The following is a 26,830-nucleotide window of genomic DNA, read 5'->3' on the forward strand; positions in this document are numbered from 1 at the left end:
TATGAAAAATTATCAAAAATATATCAGAATACCTCTAAAAATGTTGGAAATGTAAATTAAAAAGGTAGTTTTTATCATTTGTGGTGGACTTGTAGGGAAATTAAAAGCTTTTGGAAAGTAGTCCGTGAGATTTTATCCAAAAATATGTTATCTTGTCCCATTCTGTATGAACCTGAACTGTTTTTCTTGAATATAGTACCAGATTCAATAGAAAAAAGATACTTGATCATACATGTAACTACAGCAGCAAGAATTTTATATGCAAAATACTGAAAACATGAGGAGACACTAACAATCCAGAGTCAATAGAAAAAGTATTTGATGCAGCAGAGATGAATGTTTTAACTGAAGTATTAAAGGACAAGGAAACTGTTGAGGCTAGGAAAAATGGGAACCCTTGTATAATTGCTCCTTCGCCACTTTTGTTTATTTCTTCTCTACTTTAAAGTCAGCAGCTTGAATTTGATTTATGCTTGCTGATCCTCAATAAAAGTCCAGTTACTCACTGTTCATGTAGTCAGGCGAAAATTTTCTTCACACACTTTCCACCTTGGTAAAGTTAGGTGGCTAATTCACCAGACATGGTGTCTCCTGAGCCAGATGCTTTGAGAAAGGGGACAGATTTGTGAGCAGAGTTTTTCCAGCTCTGCTCACTGCAAGCCCACTCTCCTGTGGAACTTGCCTCCCTTTCCACTGCTGGGGGGGGGGTGTCTGCTAACCTGGAGTTTACACAGGGGTTCCCAGAGCCCTGGGGATTCCTCTGCTCTCACTCTCTCGCTCCGCCCCTCCCTCAGCTTTGAATTTTCCACAGCATAAATACTGTATATCATTGGATTGGACCATATATCATTAGTGTTCCTTCCTTCATTTCTTTCCTCCTTAATGGTTCATTAATTGCTTTCTTTCATTGAAGTTTTATGTTTTCCTCCCCTGTGATCTGTTGAATTCTGTTCTCATAAATGCTCTTATTTTCATGTGCACCAAATACACTATTTTGTGTAACTTTTTTTAAAAAATACTCTGAAACAATAACAGCAATTCTTTTGAACGGCTGCATGTTCCACCTTCCAGCTAGAAAAGGAAATTGGATTGGTGGCTGTTGGATATCTGTATTTCACAATATGATATCTGCATTTTCTGATCTCGCAGGTGGTTTCTCTGAGTTCCAGTATGCATTTCTTCATTGTCTCTAGCTATCCTCTGCTCTCCAAAAAAATTTTTTGCAGAAAACCACAAAAGGATATTATTACTACTAAGTCCAAGCCTTGATTTATCAGAGGTGAATACTTGGCATAATCTATGACTCAGAAATGTGACAAGAAGGAAAATGGAAAACATTTTTCTCACAAGAGCTCAGATGAGCTTCAGAGTCTTTTGCCTACCATTATATTTTCGTTATGGCTACCCTATAATAAAAATAGATCCAGGGGAAGCTTGGGACCTTTGGATCGGAATCAGAAATATTTAATTTAAGAAAAACCACCTCAGTCTTACGCAGGGTAATTTACACTGCTAAATTTCAGCTGTGGCCTGAACCCCAGGGCACTGTATCTCTGTTCACTCAGGCAATTCCTGGTGACTCTTCAGTATCAAAATGGAGAAAACAAACTGAAGCAGACATACTGAGTTCACATGGTTGTCTCACTTATAAGATCAAAGAGAATTTCTGTCTTATCAGTCAGTGGTCAGATCTCTGAAAGAAATTCACATGTATGGCTATGTGGGCAACAGCTAACTGTATCATTATTTTTTGAAGTTTGACGGTGACGCAGTTTCTTAGTCTGTAATGTATTATATTTAGTGGGACTTTTTTCTGTACAGTGGTGCCTCGCATTGGGATGTTAATTTGTTCCAGTGAAATCTCTGTTGAACAAAAATGTCACAATGCAAAATAAAAAAGCCCATAGAAACACATTAAAACGTGATTAATGCGTTCCTATGGGCTTAAAACTCACTGTTCAGTGAAGATCCTCCATAGCGCGGCCATTTCTGGTGCCTCTTAAGCGAGGAATCTGTCCCAGAGAACAGCGGGCGGCCATGTTTTTTTCCCAGTGGCCATTTTGAAACCGCCAATCAGCTGTGCAAAATTGGTCGCTTTGTGATGATCGGTCATCGCAAAGTGAAAATACCCCATAGGGGACATCGCAAAGCGATTGCAAAATGTTCATCGCAAAGCGATTTCGTCGCTAAACGGAGCGATCGCTATGCGAGGCACCACTGTATAAGCATATGGCAGATTAAGTTGTTACTTGCAGCTTTACCTAGAACAGCGATGCCAAACCTATGGCACATGTGCCACAGCTGGCATGCAGAGCCCTCTCTGTGGGCACACAAGTGATAAGTCACCATCAAGAAATACTTACCTGCCCTCCCGGATCAGCGGAGGGGTTCAGTGGCAGCCATTACTGGTCTAGCCCAAGAGGTGGAGGACCGGTAAGTATTTCTCTGTTAATATTGGCCCGGGGGGGGGGGGGGGAAACCAAGCATTTAACCCTTGCAGTGCAGGGGCAGTTGTTTTTTTTCTAAATTAAAGCCTCAGTATTCAGGTTTAATTGCAGTGTTTGAAATAAATAAGTTGGTTTTGTGTTGCAGTTTGGGCACTCAGGCTCAAAAAGGTTTGTCATCACTGACCTAGAAGAACTTGACATGACATGCTTTTATTGAGTAGGCATCCTTCAGTCTCAAGAGATTATGGTAACATGCTCTGAATAGAGGTCTTGGAACAGCATCTAGTGTGACTGAGAAGACCAATTCGAGAGTTGCTTTCATGATGTGAAATTAAAAGCTCTTACAATGGCCTAGAATGGCTGTGCTTTAACAAGAGTGATGTTTTCTTTCAGGGAAATTCAAAGAAAGGGCATCAATTCTTCATAAGATGGCCAAAAAATGCCAGGTAGAAGATAGTGAAAAAAGGAATGGAACTGCTAATCATGCTGGTAAGTGGAAATATGTAAACAAGTTTGCTGTTTTCCTCAGGGTGATTTCCTTAGATATTGTAGACTAATAGCAGTCAACCTGCTTGCCTCATTTCCACCTCACCCGTTGATTTGTATTTTTATGTGTTTCCAAATCAAGGTTCTCCTTTGTAGCCTCTGTGAATACACACTAATGGGTTAATCTGTGCTCAAGCAGAGTAGTTTCGGAAACTTTCACAGCTTTAAGCACTTAGTGCCAGGACCTCCCCTACACCAGCTATATAACTCCACCCCTGGCACCCAGTGCCTCAGTTCTTTTTTTGACCACCACTGTAGCAGCAGCATCGTTCGGAACTTCGCAAGTAAAAAAAAAACAATTCTATTCCTTTCCTTTCATTTCTTTGACCTCTCCTTGTTCTTTCTTCATTAACAAGTTGTTTCTTCTGCCTGGGGGAAGAGCACTAGCTGGCATTAGGTATTCTGTGTAAAAGCTTTACAAAGCTGGCTTTGGAGCCCTCAGGGCTTTTCTCTTAAAGAAATAAGGTCTTTTTTACCTGGTTACCCCCAGGCTCAAGAACAACAGCTATCCACCTGTTTGCAATCTTCCTCCTCGTGTCAAAAAAGAAGAGGACAGCATCTGAGCTAACTCTGCAGAGAGCTGGGCACCAGTAGCCCTAGCTTGCCCTTGGAAGAAGAAATGGCCCCCTGCAGCTCCGGTTGCCATCCCCGCTTGTCAGTGATTCGCCTGACTGGGGTAAAGCCTCTTTGGAGGTTGGCGTGAAACAGCCCTCTTGCATCAAAGGGATCATTCATACAGCTGTTAAACCTCCATTGAGTTGGGCATCTGTAGCCCTGCCCTTGGAAAAAGAAAGGGTCTCCTGCAGCTCCGGTCGCCATCCCCGCTTGTCAGTGATTCTTCTGACTGGGGTAAAAGCCTCTTTGAGAGGTTGGCGTGGAACAGCTCTCTTGCATCATGGGCTCGTTCATACAGCTCTTAATTCCGGAGGGAGCTGAGTGCCGAGGCTGAAGATGTCCTGGCAACATATGGTAAGCCTTGGCTTTGCCTTTGGGGAAAGAAAGGGCCCCCTGCAGCTCCCACTGCCAGCCCCACCTGTCAGTGATATTCCTCACTGGGGTAACACATTTTGGTGGTTTGGCGTAAAACAGCCTTCATTTATCATGGAAATAGCAGCTCGTTCACACAGCTGCTATTTCCAGAGACAGCTCGGTGCTAAAGCAAGAGCTTTCTGGCAACATTTGGAACCCTTGCTTTGCCTTTAAAGGGGGGGGCTGCAGCTACCACTGCTAGCCCTACTAGTCAGTGATATTCCTGTCTCTGGTGGCTGATAATTTAGCACAAAACAGCCCTCATTTATCAATGGGCTCGTTCACACAGCAGCCTGCAGTCCCACCTCAGCTACCGGCGCCACTGTAGGCTCATTGGGAAAGGACTCATAGGAATCAACCCAAGAACCCTGCTGCTGTCAGGTAGACCCAAGTAATTTTCCTCAGGAGGATCTTATCACACTGACAAGTTTGTGCAGGACCAGTTCCTTTCATTTGGTATGGGAGGTATGAGCCTTTTCTGCCAGCACCGCCACCCCACTCCACCTGGCATTGTTCTGAGCCACAGGCTAAGGAGTGCTTTGTGCCTCCACCTACGTTGCAAAGGTGCAGTGCTCCCTCAAACTCAGCTCCGGCAGCAAAGTGTCTGTGGGCTCGACCAGACCCGCTGTTAACACCTTCAGCCTTCTATATCCTGCCAACTCATGAGACTGAGCTTGGTCAGGCTCATGCTAGGAAAGACTTCTCCCCTGATCATCAGAAGGACTTACCTTATTAAGGATTGGGACTCACATGAGTCACAGGGAGAGGAAGATTTTCCAACCAATCTTCCTACACCTATACTGTATCAGTTGCCGCAGATAGTCACCCTCCTTTATCATTAACAGATAAGGAGTTCTTTGGTTGCCGTTTTTATTTTCTGGCCACTATGTAGCCAATTGCTCTGTCATGGGTGCTTATCATCACCACTTATGGAATTTGGCACTGCCCATTCTGCAGGTAGCTCCTGTGCACCTTTACAGTGGTGCCTCACTTAACGATTACCTCATTAAACGACGAAACCATTATACGATGACTGTTTTGTGATCAAAACAACCCCAGAGTTACCAGTCGCCACCCCCTAGACAAGTGGGCAGGCAGCGCCCTGACCAACAGAACCGCAGGCAGTACCGCAAAATCGAGCAGTCCCTTTACTGCACCTGACTTCTCTGCCATTGACCAATCAGTTCGTTTGACCCCTTGTCTTTCGAATTGGTGTTCCTTCACGTACAACACTTCGGCACTCTCTATCATAGCCACCAGCTATGCCACTGAATTCGTTGTACCCCCTGTCACGGGCCACATTATGGCCACCCCCCAAAAAAGGATGGAGGCCTCTGGCCTGAATTCTTTTATTACTCCACAAAGATTCTGTATGGCTTCCTTGAACTCTGTTATTCACATGTTACATCCAAGGAGTTTACCGTAAGATGCTCATTTTCATGCTGGCATTGGGTCAGACCATCAACGCTTTCTCAGGGTTTCAGTTGGGAGAATCACTGCCTCTTTTGTCAGTGTTAGGAATAAAAGTCAACACAGAGAAGTCGACTTTGCAACCTGCACATTGTGTAAATTGTATTAATTCGACTTTGGATGCTTTCTTGAAGCAGGCTTTTTTCCCCCTGACAACAAGTCTGTGTAAAGTCATGATTTGTTATGCTCCTTTTCTTCAGGCACTTGGTTCACTGTCCAGCAACTCCTGGGGATGATGGCATCTACTGCAGCTGTGGGATAGCATGCTCGACTGAGGATGCGGTCCCTTCAAGCCTGTTTTCTCTCACTCTTTCAGATATCTTGCAACAACCCATCCACGTTGCTCCAGATGACTCCAGAACTTGCTGCACAACTGGACTGGTGGAATTCCCCCCCACCAACCTATGGATAGGGAGACCCTTTGGTCTCTTGACCAGGTTGGTTCAGTCAGTGGTGGATGCCAGCCCACCAGGCTGGGGGGGCTTGTCTATGCCATCATGTTGCCCTTGGCTGCTGGTCCACGAGAATAGCCAGCCTGCATATCATTGCGCTGGAGCTCCTGGCAATCACCAAGGCCTTTCGGGCCTCTGAGCCCCTACTCTGAGGTTGGGTAGTCCAGGTCACATCAGACAATGCCACTGCAGTTTATTATATAAACAAGCAGGGCAGCATTCACTTGTTTCACCTTCTCGTTCACACCATCAACTTTTCAGAATGGTGTTATGCTCGCCACATTTTACATTTGGCAGGCGAGAACAATTCTGTAGTAGGCCATCTCAGCAGACTACAGTTCTGCTCTCATGAGTGGGCTCTTGACGACACCGTCTCTGTCATTGATGGGGGATTCCAGATATAGACGTTTTCGCATACTGGACAAACAAGATGTGTGCCATGTTCTGCTCCCCAACCGGCATCAGCTGCAGCTCCCTAGGGAATGCTTTCCTGGTGAATTGGTCACGGGGCCTCCTTTACAGGTTTCCACCTTTCCCCCTTCTTCAAAGGACTGTTGTTTGAGTCCAACATGAGTGTGCAAATGTCATGCTTGGTTGCATCGCTAGCCATGGTTCTCGATCCTGATCCCGTGAGCTGCAGAATACATCAGGCTGCAGCTGGTCCCTTACCTACTATCTCGGGACAAGGATAGGATATCTCATCCAGACCTCGAGTCCCTCTACCTGTCAGCTTGGAGTCTTCCCCAACAGTAATAGACGTGCTCAATCATGCTCGCAAACCTTCTACCACCTGTGACAAACACGGTTCCCTGGAGAATGCGTGAATGCTCGGACAGAGAGTAATCAGGAGAATGGACACGCTAAAATGTGCTGAGTGAGTCCCAGAACTCAGCTAGACGTGTACAACTCTCCATCTTACAAGTCTGCCCTAATAAGAACACCCTTGTACCTTCAGATATTACTGTTAGAAAACCATGTGGGCTTTGTAGTCCTTAGACTTATCACGCACCACAGGCAGGACTCCTTAAGTATGCAAGGCCGAGGCAAGCACCATCAGATGACCTATGACAAGTTTACTGTTCAGGAAACCAATTAATTTTTATAATCATTATTTTATTAAAGAAAAAGTAAGTTCCTTAAAGAAAAAGTCAAATTATGCAAAAGCCAACAAATAATCATTATGCTGGTTAATTACCAAGCTGTAGTGAGGCGAAGAAAACATGAAAAATATGCAAGTGTCCAAAAACAGTAAAAGAATTCAAAAAGCCAATAAAATGAATAAAAACAGTTCCAATAAGGTAATCCATCAGGAAAACAAAATAGTCCCATTATGTCAGAAAAAGTCTATAGTCCTCATTAATCCTGTAAATGAAAATACTGTACAAAAGGAAAAATTCTGTAAAAGCAAATGTCCCATTGTCCTGAGAATAATCCAAGAGAATAGTCCATTAAGAGTAGTCCATAGGAATAGTCCATGAATCGAGTCAAAAGTATACCCTGAGTGCATGTATGAGCAATCCATGTGTGTAGGCCATAGGTGACCTAGGAATAGGTCCTGAAAGACATTAGAGTGAGTCACGAATGACATTGTCCATAGGTAAAAGTTCCTTTTTCAAGAGTAACTGGTAAGTCCTTATCTGCTCCTTCCCACGATGTCATCCAATCACAGTCTGTTGCTAGGCAAACAATCCTGTTGTACCACATGACTTTCTCTCTCATGGGTAACAGATGTTATTTGGGTTTCTGTGGTTTTGCAAAGAGTCACAACAATACCCATCTATCTTATCACAAAGTTCCTTCTCATGCTCTTAGAATAGCATTCTCTGAGCTCTCACTAGCAAACAACCTGCTAGCATTGCAAAGATCCCTTATACAGAGAAACAAGATGGAACCTCTCTTGCATTTTTCTTAATTACAAAACCCATGTTCCTTACAAGATTTTAATCACAAATCTCATCTCATCACACCACCTTGACCTACTCCTTTAATGGGTAGGCGTTCTGTCACTTTGCATCAATACGACATTTGCTTACTAGGCCAATGTCTCTAGACACATTCCTTCAGTTCCTTTTACCGGTTTCATCTGCAGTCTGCCTCAAGGCCACCTTTCTCCTGGTGATATCCTTAAGCTTGCAAGGCTGGAGGACTGACTACACTAAGAGCAGGTCCTCCTTTCTGCCAAGTAACCTTACAGCCAGACCTTACCTTCCTGCCTAAGGTATTTTCTGCCTTCCGTTTGAACCAGCCTTCCTGTCTTCTTTCCCACGCCATCTTCACTGCTTGAGACAGCTTTGCACGCTCTAAATGTAAAGCGTGCTCTGTCATATTATGTGCATCACACGACCACTTTGCTTTGTCTGCCGGCTCTTCCTTCGGAGTACTGGCTTCCTCTCATATCATTTCTAAATGGTCCAGACCATCTGTCTTCCCTATGATTTGGCAGAGACTCCTCTTCCAAAATCAGTGAGCGCTCACTCTACTAGAGTTGTAGCATCCTCAACAGCCTTTCTCTGTGGACTGGACATTGCGGATGTCTGCCACACTGCCACATGTGCCACTCTGTCTATCTTCATCTCGCTCTACCGCCTGGATGTCCAGCTGAAGGCTCAGGCTGTAGTAGGGTGAACTGTCCTGGCATCTGCACTTTCGTGACGTTCTTCCTCCTGGTTGGTCAGCTTGCCAGTCACCCATTACCGTGTGTTCACAGAGGACACAAAGGAGAAAAGAGGTTACCTACCTGTAACTCTGGTTCTTCGAGTGGTCCTCTGTGTATTCACACGTCCCACCCTCCTCCCCGCTGTTCATCACGTGTGCCATGGCATGTTGGGCAGTGGCAGTCGGTTCCTTAGAACTGAGGCACTGGGTGCCGGGGGTGGAGTTATATAGCCGGTGTAGGGGAGGTCCTGGCACTAAGTGCTTAAAGCTGTGAAAGTTTCCAAAACTGCTCTGCTCGAGTGCAGATTAGTGTGTATTCACAGAGGACTACTCGAAGAACCAGAGTTACAGGTAAGTAACTTCTCTGTCACACTCCCAGCCTACATTCACAACCTTTTTTAGAAAGTTGCTGCAAATCAGGAACATGCTGTGGAGAAAGCATAACTTTTCATGGCTTTTTTCTCCTTCAACCATTCATGGAAATTTATAGTATGTCTTCAGTTATCCTGAAAGATCAGATAGCTTTCCCACAGTTGGCATTGGGAGAATCTCAGTGGCAGTTCCCATAAATACCCAAGTATGGGCAAAGAGGGGCAAATCACAGACTGTCTCTCTAGTTGCATAATGGGAACTTTGCAAGTTTAAGCCCCTTAGCGGCTTCCTCCCAAGCACTTTTGAGTTGGCCAAGTCTTCAAGAGATAATTGCAAGGTAGACACAAGATCAGATATTTTACCTCTGTTCTAGCAGCCATATGGAAAAGATCTGAATGATAAATTCATTGCCATAAGATCAAAGTTATTGCTTTGGTCTCTATTAACATTTGATTTGTTGTTGTTTTGACTTCTGTACCATCACATAGTGCTAAAGCACTCTCTGGGTGGTTGGAAACATTACTATGCAAATAGCACTTTGCCCCCCCCCCCCCAAGTGGTCTGGTTACTCATTTTACCAACCTCTCTGTCAGGATTGAACTTAGGTTGTGAGCTTGACTGAAGTACTGCAATTTAACCACTGCAACACAGAGCTCTTCTAATTGATTTGGCTGCAAAGTAAAGTCTTCAATAAATTTAGTTTTCAGTAGTTTTTCTGATAATGACTTTTCACAGAGCACATTATGAATTTATCATTAGTTATTCACTGAGATACATAGGACTGTGATAAAAATATCTCATTCACCTTAATTTTAATTTTGTATCTCTTTTTAATTTGTTTATCATACTTCAGAAAAAATTGAAGTTGCTGTCACACCACCAAATGATGGACCAGTGCAAAATGGAACTGCTGTTGGTGCTTCTGAGGTTGCTCATTTTTTTCCATTTTTCTTTTCTTTACCTTTCCAAATGTATTTATGTTTGACTCTGTGTTCAAGTACCTCAGAGTACTTTCATGATTATAAACTTCAGAACAATGGAGGAGGGAAACCGAAACTCCTTTTTTCATTATTAGGACTAGAGATGAGCACAAACTGCCAGTTTGGCCCGGTTCGTTTACCACCGCAACCTCCAGCAAGCACCCACTGAGAATTAGCATCCAGAGGAGGTGGGGGAGGTAAGCTGGGACACTGCTTTCAAGGGGGGACCCACTGGAGGGAGCAGGGTGTCAAACCACTCAACACCTGTTGCGGCAGTAAATGAACTGGGAGGAACCAACAAATCAGCAGTTTGTGCCCATCTCTAGTTAGGACCCAATATATATACTATACAATACAAGCTTATCTGTGGCAGTAGTAAACAACTCTGGGTCATTTAGAGACCATTTTTTTTACTTCCTGGCCCTGTAGGCTTTCTTTCTTTCCTGCTGAGACTGGAAACCATCAGAAGTCCACTTCCAGTTCTTAAAAAAACACCTTTTTCTAAAAAAGCAAAACAAGTTGTCCGTAGGATATTAATTTAAATTAAAATCATGCTTTCTGGTCTTGATGGTTTAATCAGAAACTATTATTGGGGGGTGTAAGGAATCTCTGAAAGCCACATATAGCCCACACTTCATGTTTTGCTCAGAGTTATGACATTTCAGAAAACCATATGCTGGAATTCAGGGTTGAGAACCACTTTTTCAGAGAATTAAGCAAAACACAGAGGAGCTATCCATGATAGCTAAGTGAAAGTGTGATAAAGAGCATTCTTGGTTTCATGCCCGCACTGGAAACATCCAGTTCTGCAAGTAGAAATCTGGTGTAGCTAAGTGAGCCCGATCCAGCTTGATTCATTTAGTCTTCCTAGTGAGGTGTGTTTTTTAAATTTTGTATAAAAAGAGACAGGGAGAAAAAACTTTTCTTATGGCTCAGAAAGGAAATGTCTTTCCATGAAGCTATTAGATTAAGAAGAAATTATGCTTGCATGGAAGATTATATAACAATGCCATGTGATTACAGCAAAGGGGGCGGTATTTATTTTAGATTTGTTGAGTTATCACTTTATGCAAGGCAAGGCCAAAGTCAGCAGTGTTTTTTTCCAGGGTACATTTCTAGAATCTTGCCTGAGTCATTAATGTACATATCACCTTGCACCATTATGAGAAACTGGTGGCATTGAGCAAAGTATTTTCTCCTAACACTGCCGTTTGTCAGCTATTAGTAATGAGATGGATAAAACTACATATTTGCAGGTTCTGCCGCTTAACCCATATTCTTTTATTCTGGATGACCTGTACTTCAACCCAGTAATACAAATAGCATAATAGGTTTGCTGTCTTATGTAAGCAGAGAGACAGAGGAAGATATTGATAACAACAGAGTGGTGAAAATGTAGAAACTGAAGGAAGGAAACTGGATTGGTAGAGGTTTCTGTCTGATATTCTACAGATATGATGTCCGAAGATTTTAATTCCACCACAGATTAAATGGGCCATATGTTGCCATATGCTGGGGATATATGGAGGGGAAGTGCATGAACAGGCAAAAAAGATGATTTTCTAGTGTTCATTCTGCTTCTTTATGGATATCCTTATGGATATTATATATTCCCTTACTTTCATTACAGAAAAAAACTAAGGGGTCGAATTCAGGATAAATAAGGTAGAATAACACTTTGTGAGGAACATGGCTTTAATTCTAGAGATTATGAAAACTCAACAACTGTCAGGTTTAGCTATTAGGTTGGATAGCTTTATGTCTAGAGACACTCCAGTTCAAATCATCCAAGAAACTCACTTGATGGCTTTGGATTTATTACCACCTTTCAGCTTTTTATCTACTCTTTTTATTTTTAATGTATAGCCTCCTTTTCTTCTGTTAGTTGACACATTAAAAAATCAATTAACATGATTAAAAGCCTTCATTTAAACACCTAACCTGTTCCATAAGCATGCAACTATTTATGCACTCCTATGTTTCATGAAATTTGGTATGGTCAGTAGTCCAAAGGGGATGGGGAGTATATGCCACAGTAAGTCTTGTCTTTATGGGGCTGCAGTACATACAATTACGTGGTGACCAGGGAAAGAGTTTGAGGGAATACTTGAAAGTATTTCCCTCAGCAATGACTATAAAATACCCATTCCCAACATCTTCCTTGACATGGATTATCACTTCACTTTTAAAAATGGAATTCTGTCAGTGGAGTTGCTATAAGGACAGGAGATTTCAAAGACTCTCTCCTTTGTTAAGGAGTGGGGGAGCCCATAGTTAGTGGTGAAGTGTGAATGAGTGAGGTTTACATGGAATGAGTTTACATGGAAGGACAATTAGGTCTATAATTACTTGTTGACAAAGAATGAATTTTTGAGTCATTTATGAAGTAATTTTGATTTACACCAGTAGCTAGAATTCAGTGTTGAAAGCATCTCAAGACTTTATTTGAACAAAAGAAGCCCAGGAGCACAAGAGAAAAAGATATACAACTGGACTATTTTTCACATTCTTTACTATCTCTTGCTGACACAGAGAATAATCAGGTGCTTTAATTTCTCTTTGGGCTTCGACTTCCGGCTTGACGTCGCGATGAGAAAGCAGCAGGAGGGCATAGCTCTGTCCTCTGGGCTGAATTCTGACCCATTTTGGGACACCGTAGGGTGTCGGAACCACCCTGGAGGGGTGGTGAACTGGGGGAGAAAGCCTGTTGATCACGGGGGGCGGCGGCCACCCCAGTTCGATCCAGGAAACTCCCTAATCAGCCAACGGGCAGAAATAAGCAGCTTCGGTGAGCTTCCAAGATGCTGGCAGCCAGCTGAGAGAAGCAAGGAACAGCACCTGGCATCGCTGTTTTTCCATCGGGTGAGAATCTTTTTACAACTAATTGCCTACGTACCCTTACATATGGAAAAAAAGAATTGGTATCTTATCTCAGTAACTTTTTAAAGCGGCAGAAAATCTGGTGAGAGGGATAGCTGAAGAAAGTAACTTTTTAAAATTATACTTTAAGAATATTTACAATCTGGCGTTATAAGCTTAAGAGACCTTCCTGCAAATTAAGTGTGGACATTGTTTTGACTATCCAGAGCATTTGGAATGATTCCCAGAAGATGTGACCTTGAATATACTGTTGTTGCTTAAGTCTGAAAAACTGTTTATTTCCTCGTGAGCTTCTGGCTGGAATTAACCCTAAAGTGGATTTTTCAAAAACTGTTCCTTGGGTCGAATTTGGTTCAACTTTATATAGCCAAAGCGGAACTCTTGAAATGATTCTGGAAATTTGGAATATCTGTTTATAAGCATCTAGGCAGCAGAAACAGAATGGCACAACAAGGACAATTTTGGAATGAAATAAAATCTATGCTTCAAAAAATATTAACGACCGTGAGATCTCATTATCAAGAGGCAAAATTATCTAATCAACATCAGAAGGACTATAGTCCACAAGCAACAGAAAACAACAAGGAAGGAAATGGGAGTATCACAGATGATGTATGCCAAACCAAGCAGCAGCTTGAGAAAGTTAACCTAAGATAAACATCAGTCTTGGACCAGAGGAGAGTACCAGGGGAAGACAAAGGGGAAAAAAAACAGCAAAATTAACCAAAAAAAAAAAAAAAAAGCCTGGAAGACTCATTGAAGATAGACCAAATACAAAAGGAGTCAGTGGACATCAATCAGAGCTACAAAATGGTATCAGAGGACATGAAAGATGACAGAATGTTTAGAGATATAGCAGGGAATGAAAAAAGAGGAATCACAGAGGGAATTACCTAGAAAGATGAAAAAAGGGAAAACAAGGAAGGGCCCCTTAATATTGGAAACATGTTTATATTTATCATGTGGATCTGTAAAAGGGTATATTCTATATATTAAAAGGAGAACTAAATTGAAATAAGGGAGACCGAATCAGGGTAAAGATGTAATATGGTGATTTTTTATTTTAGGCAAACTAAACTAGATATAAAGCTGGGTCATTGATCTGGAACCACTTTCAATAAGAATGTTATTAGAAGATCCTGAGAACTTTATATAATATGAGAGTAATATTATGATAATAGTTATATTATATACTAAAATCTGTATATGAATGGTTTGAAAGATGGTTGGAATTTGGGGGGATAATCGGGAAGACACTGAGATGTAAAAAACAAATAATTGCAAGCAAGTATGTAACACGATGTTTGACAAGCACAAACAATGTAGATAGATTGGAAAATTAATTTAAAATGTTTTTAAAAAATTCTCTTTGGGCTTTGGTTTCCCATTAAATCCACACAATTTAAGAAAGCTAAGTTTTGTTTGGACCTTGCCTTCTGTCTAACAAGGAATATTTTCTTCAGAGGAAACACAAAATGGCCCAGCACTGAACAAATCAATATGGACATCTGTTCTTCCTGTAACTTATATCTCAGAAATTGTTCAGGAAAAATGGTGCCAAAGGAACACAGTTGTATCTCATAGAATATTCAGAGTGTAATCATTCTGTGTTGTATCTTTTAAGTTCAGTGGAAAACCTTGCAGAGTCAGGAGCTTTGATCTTCAATACCACAACACTGAGATGGCTGTATTTTAAATAAACTGCATGGAGAAAAAGCAACCTGAGTTATTGGATATAATTAGATTTAACTACACTACGAGGGATGATGCAAACTAGGAGAAGGCTAGAGAGCAAGTAGAGAAAGAAACCGACGGATTATAATAGGGAAGCTGTCAGGGTCGCGACTAACCATTATCTGGCCAAGATAAGGGCTGCTAGCCGAGTTCACCTCGGTGACCGGATAAGCAAGGCTTCAGATCAGCAGGCGGAAATTTTCCGTATAGTTCGTGACCTACAGTGGTATGTCACTTAATGATTTCCCCACATTACGACGAGGTCGTTGTACGACAATCTTTTTGCGATTGCAATTGCAATCGCAAAATGATGGTCTAAATAGGGTTTTTTTGCTTTGCGGTGATCGGTTCCCTGCTTCGGGAACCGATTCTTCACAAAACGATGTGTTTTTTAACAGCTGATCAGCGGTTTCAAAATGGCCACTGGGTGGTTAAAATGGCTCCCCGCTGTGTTTAGGGATGGATTCTTCGCTATACAGGCAGTGAAAATGGCCGCCGTATGGAGGATCTTCGCTGGACGGTGAGTTTTTACCCCATTGGAACGCATTGAATGGGTTTCAATGCGTTTCAATGGGGTTTTAAATTTCGTTTTACGATGTTTTCGTTTAAGAGCGATTTTCCTGGAACGGATTATCATTGTTAAGCGAGGCACAACTGTATCTGGAATTGGTCAAGGTGAAGGGCCTCATTCTAGTATCTCACCTGACCAATTTGCGGCATTTTTAAAATCTAAAGTGGAAGCCATCCACCGGGAGCTTTCTCTTTTTTTGGTGACAGTGGATCGAGCAGAGATGTCCAGCGCTCCACCTTGCCCGGTGAGTTTTAATCATTTCCAGCCTGTGAAGCCAGACATTGTGGACAAAGCGCTAGTTCGCTATTGGGCCACCACCTCCTCCCTTGACCCTTCTCTGGCCTGGCTAATCAAAGCAGCCAGGCCCACAGCAACTGAATGGGCCAGGGAGACACTCATTAGGCCCATTCGAAAGAAATTCAATCTTGCGGCAGACGATATCGGCAATTATAGGCCCGTCGCCAATGTTTCTTTCATTAGCAAAGTGGTCCAGAGGGTGGTGGCCAATCAGCTTCAGGCGCACTTGGATGAAACAAATGCCCTGGATCCATTCCAGTCAGGCTTCACCCATGGTACAGAAATGGCATTGGTTGCCCTGTTAGATGACCTGTTGAGGGAAGCCGACAGGGGAAAATTGCCGCTGTTGGTCCTCCTCGATATCTCAGCTGCCTTTGAAACCATCTACCACAGTATCCTCCTGAGGAGGAACTCCGAGTTGGGAATTGGTGGCCTGGTGTTGGCCTGGCTCCGGCCCTTCCTGGGGGATCGTCCTCAGAGAGTTCAGCTTGGGAAGAGTGACTCGGCCCCGTGGAGCCTCAATTGTGGAGTTCCATAGGGCTTGACTATCTCTCAAATGCTGTTTAGCATCTATATGAGGCCGCTGGGCGAGGTCATCAGGGGGTGTGAAGCAGTGTGCCATCAATATGCGGATGATACACAGCTCTACATCTCCTTTTTTCCAACCACAGTGGATGCCGTTGTGTCCCTGAAGTGCTGTTTGGGGTCTGTACTGCAATGGATGCAGGAAAACGGGCTGAGGCTGAACCCGGACAAGACGGAGGTCCTGAGGGTGGGCGGACCTACCATCAGCGGTTTAGAAAACTCCCTCTCTTTTGGGGGGGTGACTCTCACTGCGAAGAGTGAGGTTCACAGCTTAGGGATCCATCTGGACCAGGCACTTACCATGGAATCCCAGGTGGCATCAGTGGTCTGCACCGCCTATTTCCATCTTTGGCGGATTGCCCAGCTGCATCCCTATCTAGATGTCTGGTCGCTCACCACTTTGGTCCATACACTCATAATCTTGAGATTAGACCACTGTAATGCTCTCTACGTGGGGCTACCTTTGAGATCGATGCGGAAACTCCAAATGGAGTAGAATGCAGCGGCCAGACTTCTTAGTGGTGTGAGGAAGCATCAACATATCACTCCCACTCTGGCCGCCTTACACTGGCTGCCCGTTCGGTTCCGCGTTGATTTCAAAGTTCTAATGCTTATGTACAAAGCCCTAAACGGTTTAGGGCCTCGATATCTGGCAAAATGCCTTCTCCCACCTAAATCTACTCATATCACTCAATCTAGCCAGGAGGTGAGGTTGAGGAGCATAACGCTGAGGGAGGCCCAGAAGGAAAAAATAAGAAACCGGGCCTTCTCAGCAGTGGCTCCTCACCTTTGGAATAACCTCCCTTCTGAGATCCACATGGCCCCTTCGCTGGGTGTCTTTAAAAGGCCAAGCCACTACTTGATTTACTTTTTCTTATCTTCCATCTTGAGTATTGTCTATTGATGTGTTATATTGTTCTTATATTTTAAATTGTTTTATATTATATGCTGTTAGCCGCCCAGAGTAGTCAATTTGACTAGATGGGCGGGGTATAAATTCAATAAATAAATAAATACACAGCACAACCATGTTGACACCCACAACAGTTTTCAAAATCTGACAGTAATGTACTTTCCAAACATTGACGTATATTTTATAATGTCGCAAAACAAATGGCAGATCAGAATCCCACAGTAAATCTTAGCACTGGCTTTCCATCACATTGAGGATATTGTAACCCAATATGGGAAATAAGTTTCATTTCTGGGTTGGAAGCAGAGTGTACAAGCAAGATCCAGTCAATTCAGAGTCAAATTAATTTGTTCAGTGCTCCCTTGCAGTTGTATAGCTGTTGCATTTCTTCATTTAGTATCCAGAGTTTTCTAGTAATCTCTCATATTTTACCCATGATGCATCACACCCAGATTCAAGGAAATCTTTTAGGCATCTGTGAGTGTGTGATGTACATCAATGGTTCCCAAACCTAGGTCCTCAGGTAGTCTTGAACCACAACTCTGAGGAGTCCAGATCAGTAGCTGTGCCTGGCTGTGAGAGTTACAGTCCTACAGCATTCAGGAATCTACAGTAAATCTGAGAACTACTGACAGACATATTTTCTGGCCACAAGACTTGAGACCCAGTAGATTGTACAAGGTGTGCTCACTTTTGTTGCCAGCAGTTTTGTTGCTGTGTGTTGCATTATTTTGATTGTTATACAATCTGAATACTCACTGCTTTACATTGTAGCCAAGTGTCATTTCTTCAGTGTTGTCACATGAAAAGATATACTAAAATATTTATGAAATGTGAGGGGATGTACTCACTTCTGTGATATACTGTATCTCCTCTCAGTCGTCTTTTCTCAAGGCTAAACATGCCCAGTTCTTTCAATTCTTTCCTCATAAGGCTTGTTTTCCAGCCCCCAGATCATCCTTCTCGCCCTCCTCTAAACTTGTTCCAATTTGTCAGCATCCTTCTTGAAGTGTGGCATCCAGAACTAGACACAATACTCAAGATCAAGCCTAACCAGCACTGAATAGAGCGGAATGAATACCTTACGGGATTTGGAGACTATACTTCTGTTAATGCAGTCTAAAATAGAATTGGCCTTTTTTGTAGTTACATCACACTGTTGACTCATATTCAGCTTGTGATCTACAACGATCTGAAGGTCCTTCTTACTTGTATTATTGCTGAGCCAGGTATTTCCCATCTTGTAACTGTGTTTGGTTTCTTTTTTCTAGGTGCAATATTTTACACTTATCTCTGTTCATTTTCATTCTGTTGTATTCAGCCCAGTGCTCCAGCCTATCCAGATCATTCTGAATTTTGGTTCTGTCTTCCAGGGTGTTACTTATTCCACCTAATTTTGTGTCATTCACATATTTGATTAGCATTCCCTGCGTCCCCTGATCTAGGTCATTAATAAAAATGTTGAAAACCACACAGCCCAGGACTGAACCCTGGGGTACCCCACTTGTTACTTCCACTCAGTTTGAAAAGGTGCCATTAATCATCACATTCTGAGTACAATTCTGTAGCCAACTGTGTATCCACCTGACAGTTGTTCTATCCAGCCCACACATAGTTAGCATGCTAATCAGAATATCATGGGGCAGTTTGTAAAAAGGTTTGCTAAAGTCAAGGTATACAGCATTCCCACTGTCCCAATCAAAAAATGAGATCAGAGTAGTCTGGCATGAGATGGTCTTGACAAATACATGTTGGCTTCTTGTTATTACTGCATCGTTTTCTAGGTGCTTGTATAGTGACCATTTTATAATTTGTTCCAGAATTTTGCCTGGGATTGATGTCAGGCTGAGTGGCCTGTAGTTCCCAGCTTGTTCTTTTTTGCCCTTTTTGAAAACAGCAAGAACATTAGCTCTCCTCCAGTCATCTAGCACCTCACATTTTCCGTGACAGTGGTTCTGAGAGTTCTTCAGCCAGTTCCTGCAATATTTTCGATTGCAGTTCATCCAGCCCTGAAGATTTGAGTTCATGGTAGTAAGGCATTTCTTGACTGTTTATCAATTTCCAGCCGCAGTCCTGTCCCCTCCACTTGTACGTAACATTTGCTGGGAGCATCATAGTCTATAGTTTGAGAAAAGACTGAGGTAAAATAGGAATTGAGCGCTTTTATTTGTCTTCTGTTATCATTTTTCTATCTCCATTGAGTAGCTGATCCACTGTTTCTTTTCTTTGTCTTTTGCTATGCACATATCCGAAGAATTTTTTTTGTTCCTTTTAGTGTAGCCTCCACTCATTCTCAGCTTTTGCCCTTCTAATACAATTCCTTGCTACTTGTCTATACTCTGCCTTTGTAGCTTGGCCTCCTTCCTATATGTGTACTTTTTTGTTTTCAGGTCCTCTCTGAGTTGTGAAGCCACACTGGCCTTTATTGCTGTCTCTCACTTTGTTTTCTTGGTCGAATTGTTTTTAGAATTTCCTTTTAAAGAAATTCCCACCCTTCTTGGACACATTTTATTGTTAGAATTTCCTGCCATTGGACCTTACTTCATTCTCTTGAGTTTGTTAAAATTGGCTTTTCAAAAATCCAGCATATATGTGTAATCATATATGCTTTGGGTTCCTTTGAAATCAAGAATTCCAGTAGAATATGGTCACTCTCACCCAGAGTTCCCCATAATGCCACTTCCTTCACCAAGTCATCTCTACTGGTTAGAATCAAGTCAAGGATAGCTAGCCCTCTAGTTTCTTTCTACACTTTTTGTAAGAGAAAATTATCAGCCACACAAACCAGGAATTTATGGAAGGGCCATAGCTGGCAGAATTTGCCTCCCAACAGATAACAAGATAATTCAAATCTCCCATCTATACTACTTCATGTCTTTTTGAAATCCTTGTAATTTGTTTTCAGAAGTTTCATCCGCATCCTCTTCTTGATTGGGAGGTCAGTAGTAGACTCCAGCTGCCATGCTCCTTTTGTTTTTTGCCCTAATTATATTGATCCAGATGCTCTCAATGGGACAGCCAATCTTCTCCTCCTGTATTTCTGTGCAGGAATGTATATTTTTCACAGATACTGCAACTCCGCCTCCCTTTCTATTCTTTCTGTTCTTTTTGAACAAATTATATCCATAAATTGCTGTATTCTAATCATGGGAGTTGTTCCACCAAATTTTAGTTATTCTTATCAAGTCATATTTACTCTCCTGAACTAAGATTTCCAGTTCTTCTTGTTTGTTTCCCATACTCCTGGCATTTGTGTATAGACACCACAGATTGTGTGATATGGTGCCTGCTTTTCTTTGTACATTTATATTAGTATGATTATTACTGTTATTATTGACCCCCATTAGAAGTGTTCGGTCCATTCCTCTTATTGTACATAAAGCTTCATCTATCTGTACCCCTGTGCTTCTGTCTCCCTCTCCCTTCCAGTTCAGTTTAAAGTCCTCCTGATGAAGTTCTTCATGCTGTGGCCAAATACAGTGCTGCCCCGCTAGACGCTTACCCCGCTAAATGACAAAATCACTTGATGATGACTTTTTTTGCAATCGCAATTGCGATCACAAAACGATGTTTCCTATGGGGGATTTTTGCTTTAAGTTGATTAGGTCCTTGCTTCGTGAACCATTTGTTTGCAAAACGATGATTTTTCTGGCTCCGCAAAACGGCTTCCCTTCGCAAAATGGCTGGCTTCCCTTCGCAAAATGGCTGCTTTCGAGACAGAAGCTTCACAAAACAGCAATTTTAAACAGGCGGTTCTCTATGGGCGATGTTCGCTGGATGATGCGGTATTTCCCCATTGGAGCGCATTTCAGTGCATTCCAATGGTTTTTTTTCACGTGACAACGATTTTGCTATACAGCGATTTTAACATCATGCGAGGCACCACTGTACGTTCTTCCCAGTCCTTGTGAGGTGCAAGTCATCTCTTGCTAGCAGTCCATCTTCTAGGAAACTTAGCCCATAATCCCAAAAACCAAATCACTCATATTGATATCACCTTTGTAGCCAGTCTTTCACCTGGAGTATTTCCCTTTCCCTTTCTGTACTCTTCTGAGTATTAATAGAATGGATGTGAAAGCTATCTGGGCACCAAAGTCCTTAGGTTTCCTTCCCAGAGCTTCAAAGTATGATGGAATCTCTTTGAAATTGCTCTTGCCTGTGTTGTTTGTTCCCACGTGGATGAGTAGAAAGGGATATGTATGGGTTTTATGAGTGGTGTCAATCCTTTTGTCACATCCCTAATCTGTGCTCCAGGGAGACAGCATACCTTGTGGGTCCGTGGATCTTCCCGGCATACTTCAGTTTCCATCCCATGCAGTAGGGAGTCTCCTATTAAAACTACTCTTCTCATCTTCATTTTATAGGGTGTGGGTTCAGTACCTCTGCTTTTCAGTCCCTTTCATGTACTCCTGCATGGTCTGCTCTTTGACTTCATCTGCTTGCTGTCTTCCAGATTTGTCATCAGGAACCTGAAAGTGGTTTTGCAGTTCCACCAGTGAATATAGTCTTCTTCTTCTTTTGCTCCTAACTCTGGCTCTTTCCCATGGTGCTTCCTTCATTACCTTTTCTCTCTCCTTGGCATTCTCCTCCTCTGATTTCCCTTATTAATCTTCCCCCTCCATTGCCTCCACTGACTGCTGCTGCTCAAGAGATCTGTCAATTTATACTTCATCTTTCCTTATACAGTGGAGTCTCGACTTACGTTCGGCTCTACCTACGAACTCTTTGACCTACAGACTTCTTCAGCCACAAAGTTTCACTTCGACTTGCAGCCAGAGAATCGACCTACGGACCAGAAGGGTGAGGCGGGGAAAGCGCCAAATTCAAATTTGGTGCTTTCCCCACCTCCCCCTTCCAGTCCGTAGGCTGCAGGTCTAAGCCCCAAAAGCCCAAAGCTGACAGCGGGTGCAGGACGGCTTTCAGCTTCCAAAGCTGCATGAGGGGAGGCAGGAAAAGCTGAAAGCCGCTCTGCGCCCGGTCGACTTTGGGCTTTCAGGGCTTAGAAAACTGGACCCACTGGCCTCTTGTCTCCTGTCCCCAGTGCCCACACTGGGGACAGGAGACAAGAGGCCAGTGGGTCCAGCTTTCTAAGCCCTGAAAGCTGGCAGCGGGTGCAGAGGGCGGCTTTCACTTCCAAAGGCGATCCGCGAGTGAGGGGAGGCGGGAAGCCGCCCTGCGCCCGCTGCCAGCTTTCAGGGCTTAGAAAGCTGGACCCACTGGCCTCTTCTCTCCTGACCCCAGTGTGGGCACTGGGGACAGGAGACAAGTGGCCAGTGGGTCCAGTTTTCTAAGTCCTGAAAGCCCAAAGCCGACCAAGCACAGAGCAGCTTCCTGCCTCCCCTCACTCGGGGCTCGGCTTTGGAAGCTGAAAGCCGCTCTGCGCCCGCTGTTGGCTTTGGGCTTTCAGGGCTTATGTGTGTGTGTGGGGGGGGGGGGTTCTTGGGCTGGGTATGGATTAGTTGGTTTTCAATGCATTCCTACGGACTTTTCGACCTCACTGTAGCTTTAAGTGTGGCTACACATGCTCCAGTTGTCTCACTTTTTCTTCTAGCAATGCCACCAGTTTGCACTTGCTGTTTGCATGCACCAAAGGCAAACATTGCATAAGCTTTGCAGATCACCACAACTGAAGTGTCCCTTACCTCTGTAGTTCCTGGTAGCTTTTTGCTTTGATCTACGGTATTTGTCTGTGGATAACCTTTCTCTTTAATTTTTTACCTTGGATGTAGCTGGAAAAGTTCACTAATTTAAAACTACCTGTTATAAATAACCCATATTTCCAGAACCCCCCCCCCCCAAAATTGTTAAGTGTTTCCCCCAGAAAACTCATGTTAGTTCTACCTGTTTGCTCGCTTTGGTCATGAGCTCCCGGGGTCTGCCTCAGCTTTATTCCTCAGTTGTGCTTTGTTAGGAATTAGCAATCAAAAATCAAAAGTTATGACTTACTACTCAAAGAAACAGTATTTCATCTGTCATATGACCATCGGGCCATCCTAGTCATAGATACTTGGAAGTGAACCTTATTAATTTCACTGAGCCTCTCCCCAGGTATGCATATGGGGTTGTAGCCTTAATCATCTGAATTAAAAAGAACAAATTTAATTAATTTAAATATATATGTATTTCATAAGCCTTCTCATATCAAAGGCAGTATAATATTAGTTGCTTTTAAAAAAAAAAACGTGCCACCTTCTGTTGGAAGGAAAGGCCATGTTTTATATTTTCTTCATCATAATATTAAAATGTTCTGTTCTATAATATTGTGCATTTTTAGCTTTACACTGAATATGGTTGATAAAAAAGACAAGAAAAGCCAAAGGGCCTATAGAAGATTCTCACTGAATACTTTTTAGTCTAACCTTAAAAGACAAAAAGTAAGCACCTTTCTTTTAGCTTGGCAATTAATCAAGTTCAGGCATAGTTGTTCTGACCTATAACTGTCCTAAAAATAACATTCAATTTCACATTAACATTTTCTCCCACTCACGCATGCTTCTTTTTTGCTGGTTTCTATGGAAATGGAAGCAGGGAAAAATCGTTTGTGTCTACTATAGCAAAGATCATTTTAAAATGAAAAGAAAAGGCACCTTAGATCCAATAAAGAAGGAACTATGCACCTACATTTTTTTCTTTGTGATTACTAAACAGCTTATTGAACTATCATGACAAAAAGGATTTAGCCTAACACACCGAGGGACCAATGCATGGCTAGCTCCTTTCAGGAAAACGTCATGTGACAAGTACTTATCTATTGAATTCATATATGACCATCAAACTAGCCTGACATGTTACTGCTTTGGGATGATAGAGTCCACCAGACATCTTTTTGCTAGGATGTAATAGGAATAGAATTAGGAAAGTAATTTGATTAGAAATGTGTATATTTGTAGTTTTGGACGACAACGTCTATAACTCTCCAGTGTTCGGTGTGGTCATACTGCCTGAGGATCTCTGAGAGTTGTAGTCCAAAAAACACAGATATCCCTCTTAGGATATGCAAATTTACTTTATTTACTTATTTGTAACTTAACATTTATATCCCACTAGTCCTGCATAAGCTCCTCTCCTCACCACTTTTTCCTCATAATATTCTTCTAATGTAAGTCAGACTGAGAGGATGTGAGCAGCTCAAGGTCTCTCAATATCCTGTTTTGCCAAAAATAAGACCTAACCTGAAAATAAACCCTAGTATGATTTTTCAAGATGCTCGTAATATAAGCCCTACCCCAAAATAAGCGCCAGTTAAGTGAAACCCCACCTTCCACCACTGTGCAGCAACCAGAAGAAGGTGACAAGACAATATTTGAATATATGTAGATTGTTGTACATGAAAAAAATAAAACATCCCCTGAAAATAAGCCCTAATTTTTGGAGCTAAAATTAATATAAGATCCTGTCTTATTTTCAGGGAAACATGGTAGCTGAAGAAAGTTTTTTATAATATTTTATAATGACTACTTTTCCTCCATTAAAATAGTAACACTTGTAGAATGCTTTTCATTTTGAGCCATAGTAATTACTGGAACTATATTTATTTGCCTATTTGTCTTTTGCAACAGGAGGAGGAAGATGAAGATCAGCCACTTAGCCTAGCCTGGCCTGACACCCCACGCAAACAGCTTACCTATCTGTTCATCTTCCCCATTGTTTTTCCTTTGTGGCTTACCTTGCCTGATGTCAGGAATCTAGTAAGTAAAACACCATATGCTTTATGTATGAATTCAGATGTTACAGGCACTTCCATTTCATTTAAAGAGCAGATGTTGCACATGTATTAAATTACTGGCTACCCGTTAATAAATTTGTGGTTTCTCAGCCCCCATTATTTTCCTAGTTAATAAAATGCTTGGCATGAGCACCATGGTAAATGACATTTAATTTGAGCTGTTCGAGCTCTTGCCTACTGAGATTAGTTGTGAATTTATTGCCATTTATTTGTATAAATATTTAATGGCCACTTATAAAATATGGTATTAATCTTTCACGTTGATCCCCAGAGCTACTTCTTTAGATGTCTCTACTGGTACAGGTGGTTAAGAAATATTTTTCCTTAGATTCCATAAGCACCCAACACGATGTGCATCTGTCAGTCAACAGAGGTTCCTGTGCTCATTTTGAGAATACTGTATGCATGTGGATTTCAATAAAATGAGCGTCTCAATCCTTTAAAAAAAACCTTGTTTTTTTTAGTTCTTCATTTTTCTGTATAAATATAAATAACACCAGAACTTTAAGAATGCATGTTTTTTTAGCATAGCTCTAGTGTTCCTCTTACAACTCTAGGTTTTAGCAGGATATTTCATACTCTGCATAACACAGAATTAGTACAGGATTCAGTACAGCCAATGTTCAGCATTTTTAAGTCTCCAGATTTCAACCAATATCTGTGCTTAGCTGTTTAAGCACATAATCCTTGGCTAGGTCACACCCACAGTCTCTTCTGAAAAGCTGACAGATAACACATCAAGGATGAAAAGTGACCATGGGTATTTCTGGATAATACTTTCATTGTTCACTTGCCCTGTATCATTCTTTGTATTTTCTAAGAAATCTAGACAATATTGTCTTCTGTTTGTGACCCTCCCACCTTTCCCCCTTTTGTATTCCATCTGCTTTTTTACCACAGCAAAAAAACAAAATGAAACAAAGCAAAAATCTGTTACGCACAAGATTCCTCGTTAGATACACTGCACCTGGAAGTATATTGTAAGCATAAGAAATATTTCCCCTTAAATTCTGCAAGCACTTAATGGGTTGTGTACAGGTCTTAAATTAAGGAGAAAAGTTTGTTAACTAAAGAAAAATAGACCTTGTAATAAGACTCAGGAGAAGAGAGAAAGTCAAACAGCTTTATATAATTAGATTTTTGTGAATATATTTTTCATCTTTAATATTTACAATTTTTTCATCCACAGAGCTTCCACAGAGAAACATTCACACCCAAGATGTATTTTTATGTCTCAGTAGCTGTATCACATTTTCCCATAGCATGCCTAGACTCAAAGTGAAACAAGGTTGTGTCCTTCCTGAGCTGCTGAATAACACTGAAAGATCAAAACCAAGTAGAAACATCCTATGCCACTACTGATTTTTCTTAAAGTGGTGCCCATCCAGTCCTTTGATGGGATGTTGCAGCCATAGGAAGGGCCGCAGCTTGGACTCCTGAGATGATATCAGACTTCCCAAATTGATGAGGGGCTCTGGAGACGTAGTCCCACATTGCTAAGTATATTGTCAGGAAACACCTCAATCATCTTGTGCTACAGTACTGAAGTTTCTCCTCATGTATGGATCCATCAGCAGCACATGTTTTTCAAAGGCTACTAGCATACTGGGGATTACCAATAATATCACACTTCTCTTCCCAGCATTATTCTCCTGATACTGACCTGAAGAAGAATAGGCTAGAAGTTGAAGCCTTTAAAAATACATGGGACCTACCCTGTCCACAAGATTGCTGACCAAAGTTGACCTAGCTTAGTTTAACTGACCCTATTGGTTTCCAAGAGCACCCAAGATCACAGCACAGCAGTAGGTCACTGGGCAACTCAGTGCCTGTGGGGCAGATAGGGAAATGGTTCTCTGAGCAAAGCAGCGTGAGTATGAACTGGTTAGGAAAAGTGACAAAATAATTATTTGGTGCCACTTAAGAGCAGTGAGGATCCTGCCCAAATTAAATAATAATAAAAATGAGGAAGAAGAGAAAGTCTACCTCTTTATCAACTAATAAAGAGTATTGCTGTTTAGTCGTTTTGTCATCTCCGACTCTTTGTGACTCTATGGACCAGAGCACGCCAGGCCCTCTTGTCTTCCACCGCTTCCCAGAATTGGGTCAAATTCATGTTGGTAGCTTTGATGACACTGTCCAATCATCTCATCCTCTGTCATCCCCTTCTCCT

The 26,830-nt window shown here is 42.1% G+C and overlaps 1 protein-coding gene across 1 annotated transcript in view; it reads left to right on the plus strand.

Annotated features, from left to right (window-relative positions):
• Window positions 1–26,830, plus strand: part of SLC24A2 (solute carrier family 24 member 2) — a 135,473-nt gene that overhangs the window by 94,705 nt on the left and 13,938 nt on the right. Inside the window, 3 exon segments of the mRNA XM_072988874.2 lie at window positions 2,841–2,936; window positions 9,825–9,898; window positions 24,491–24,619. Of these exon segments, the coding sequence (XP_072844975.1) occupies window positions 2,841–2,936; window positions 9,825–9,898; window positions 24,491–24,619 (299 nt within the window).

This window comes from Pogona vitticeps, chromosome 2 (assembly GCF_051106095.1).
Source record: "Pogona vitticeps strain Pit_001003342236 chromosome 2, PviZW2.1, whole genome shotgun sequence".
NCBI classification, from domain to species: Eukaryota; Metazoa; Chordata; class Lepidosauria; order Squamata; family Agamidae; genus Pogona; species Pogona vitticeps.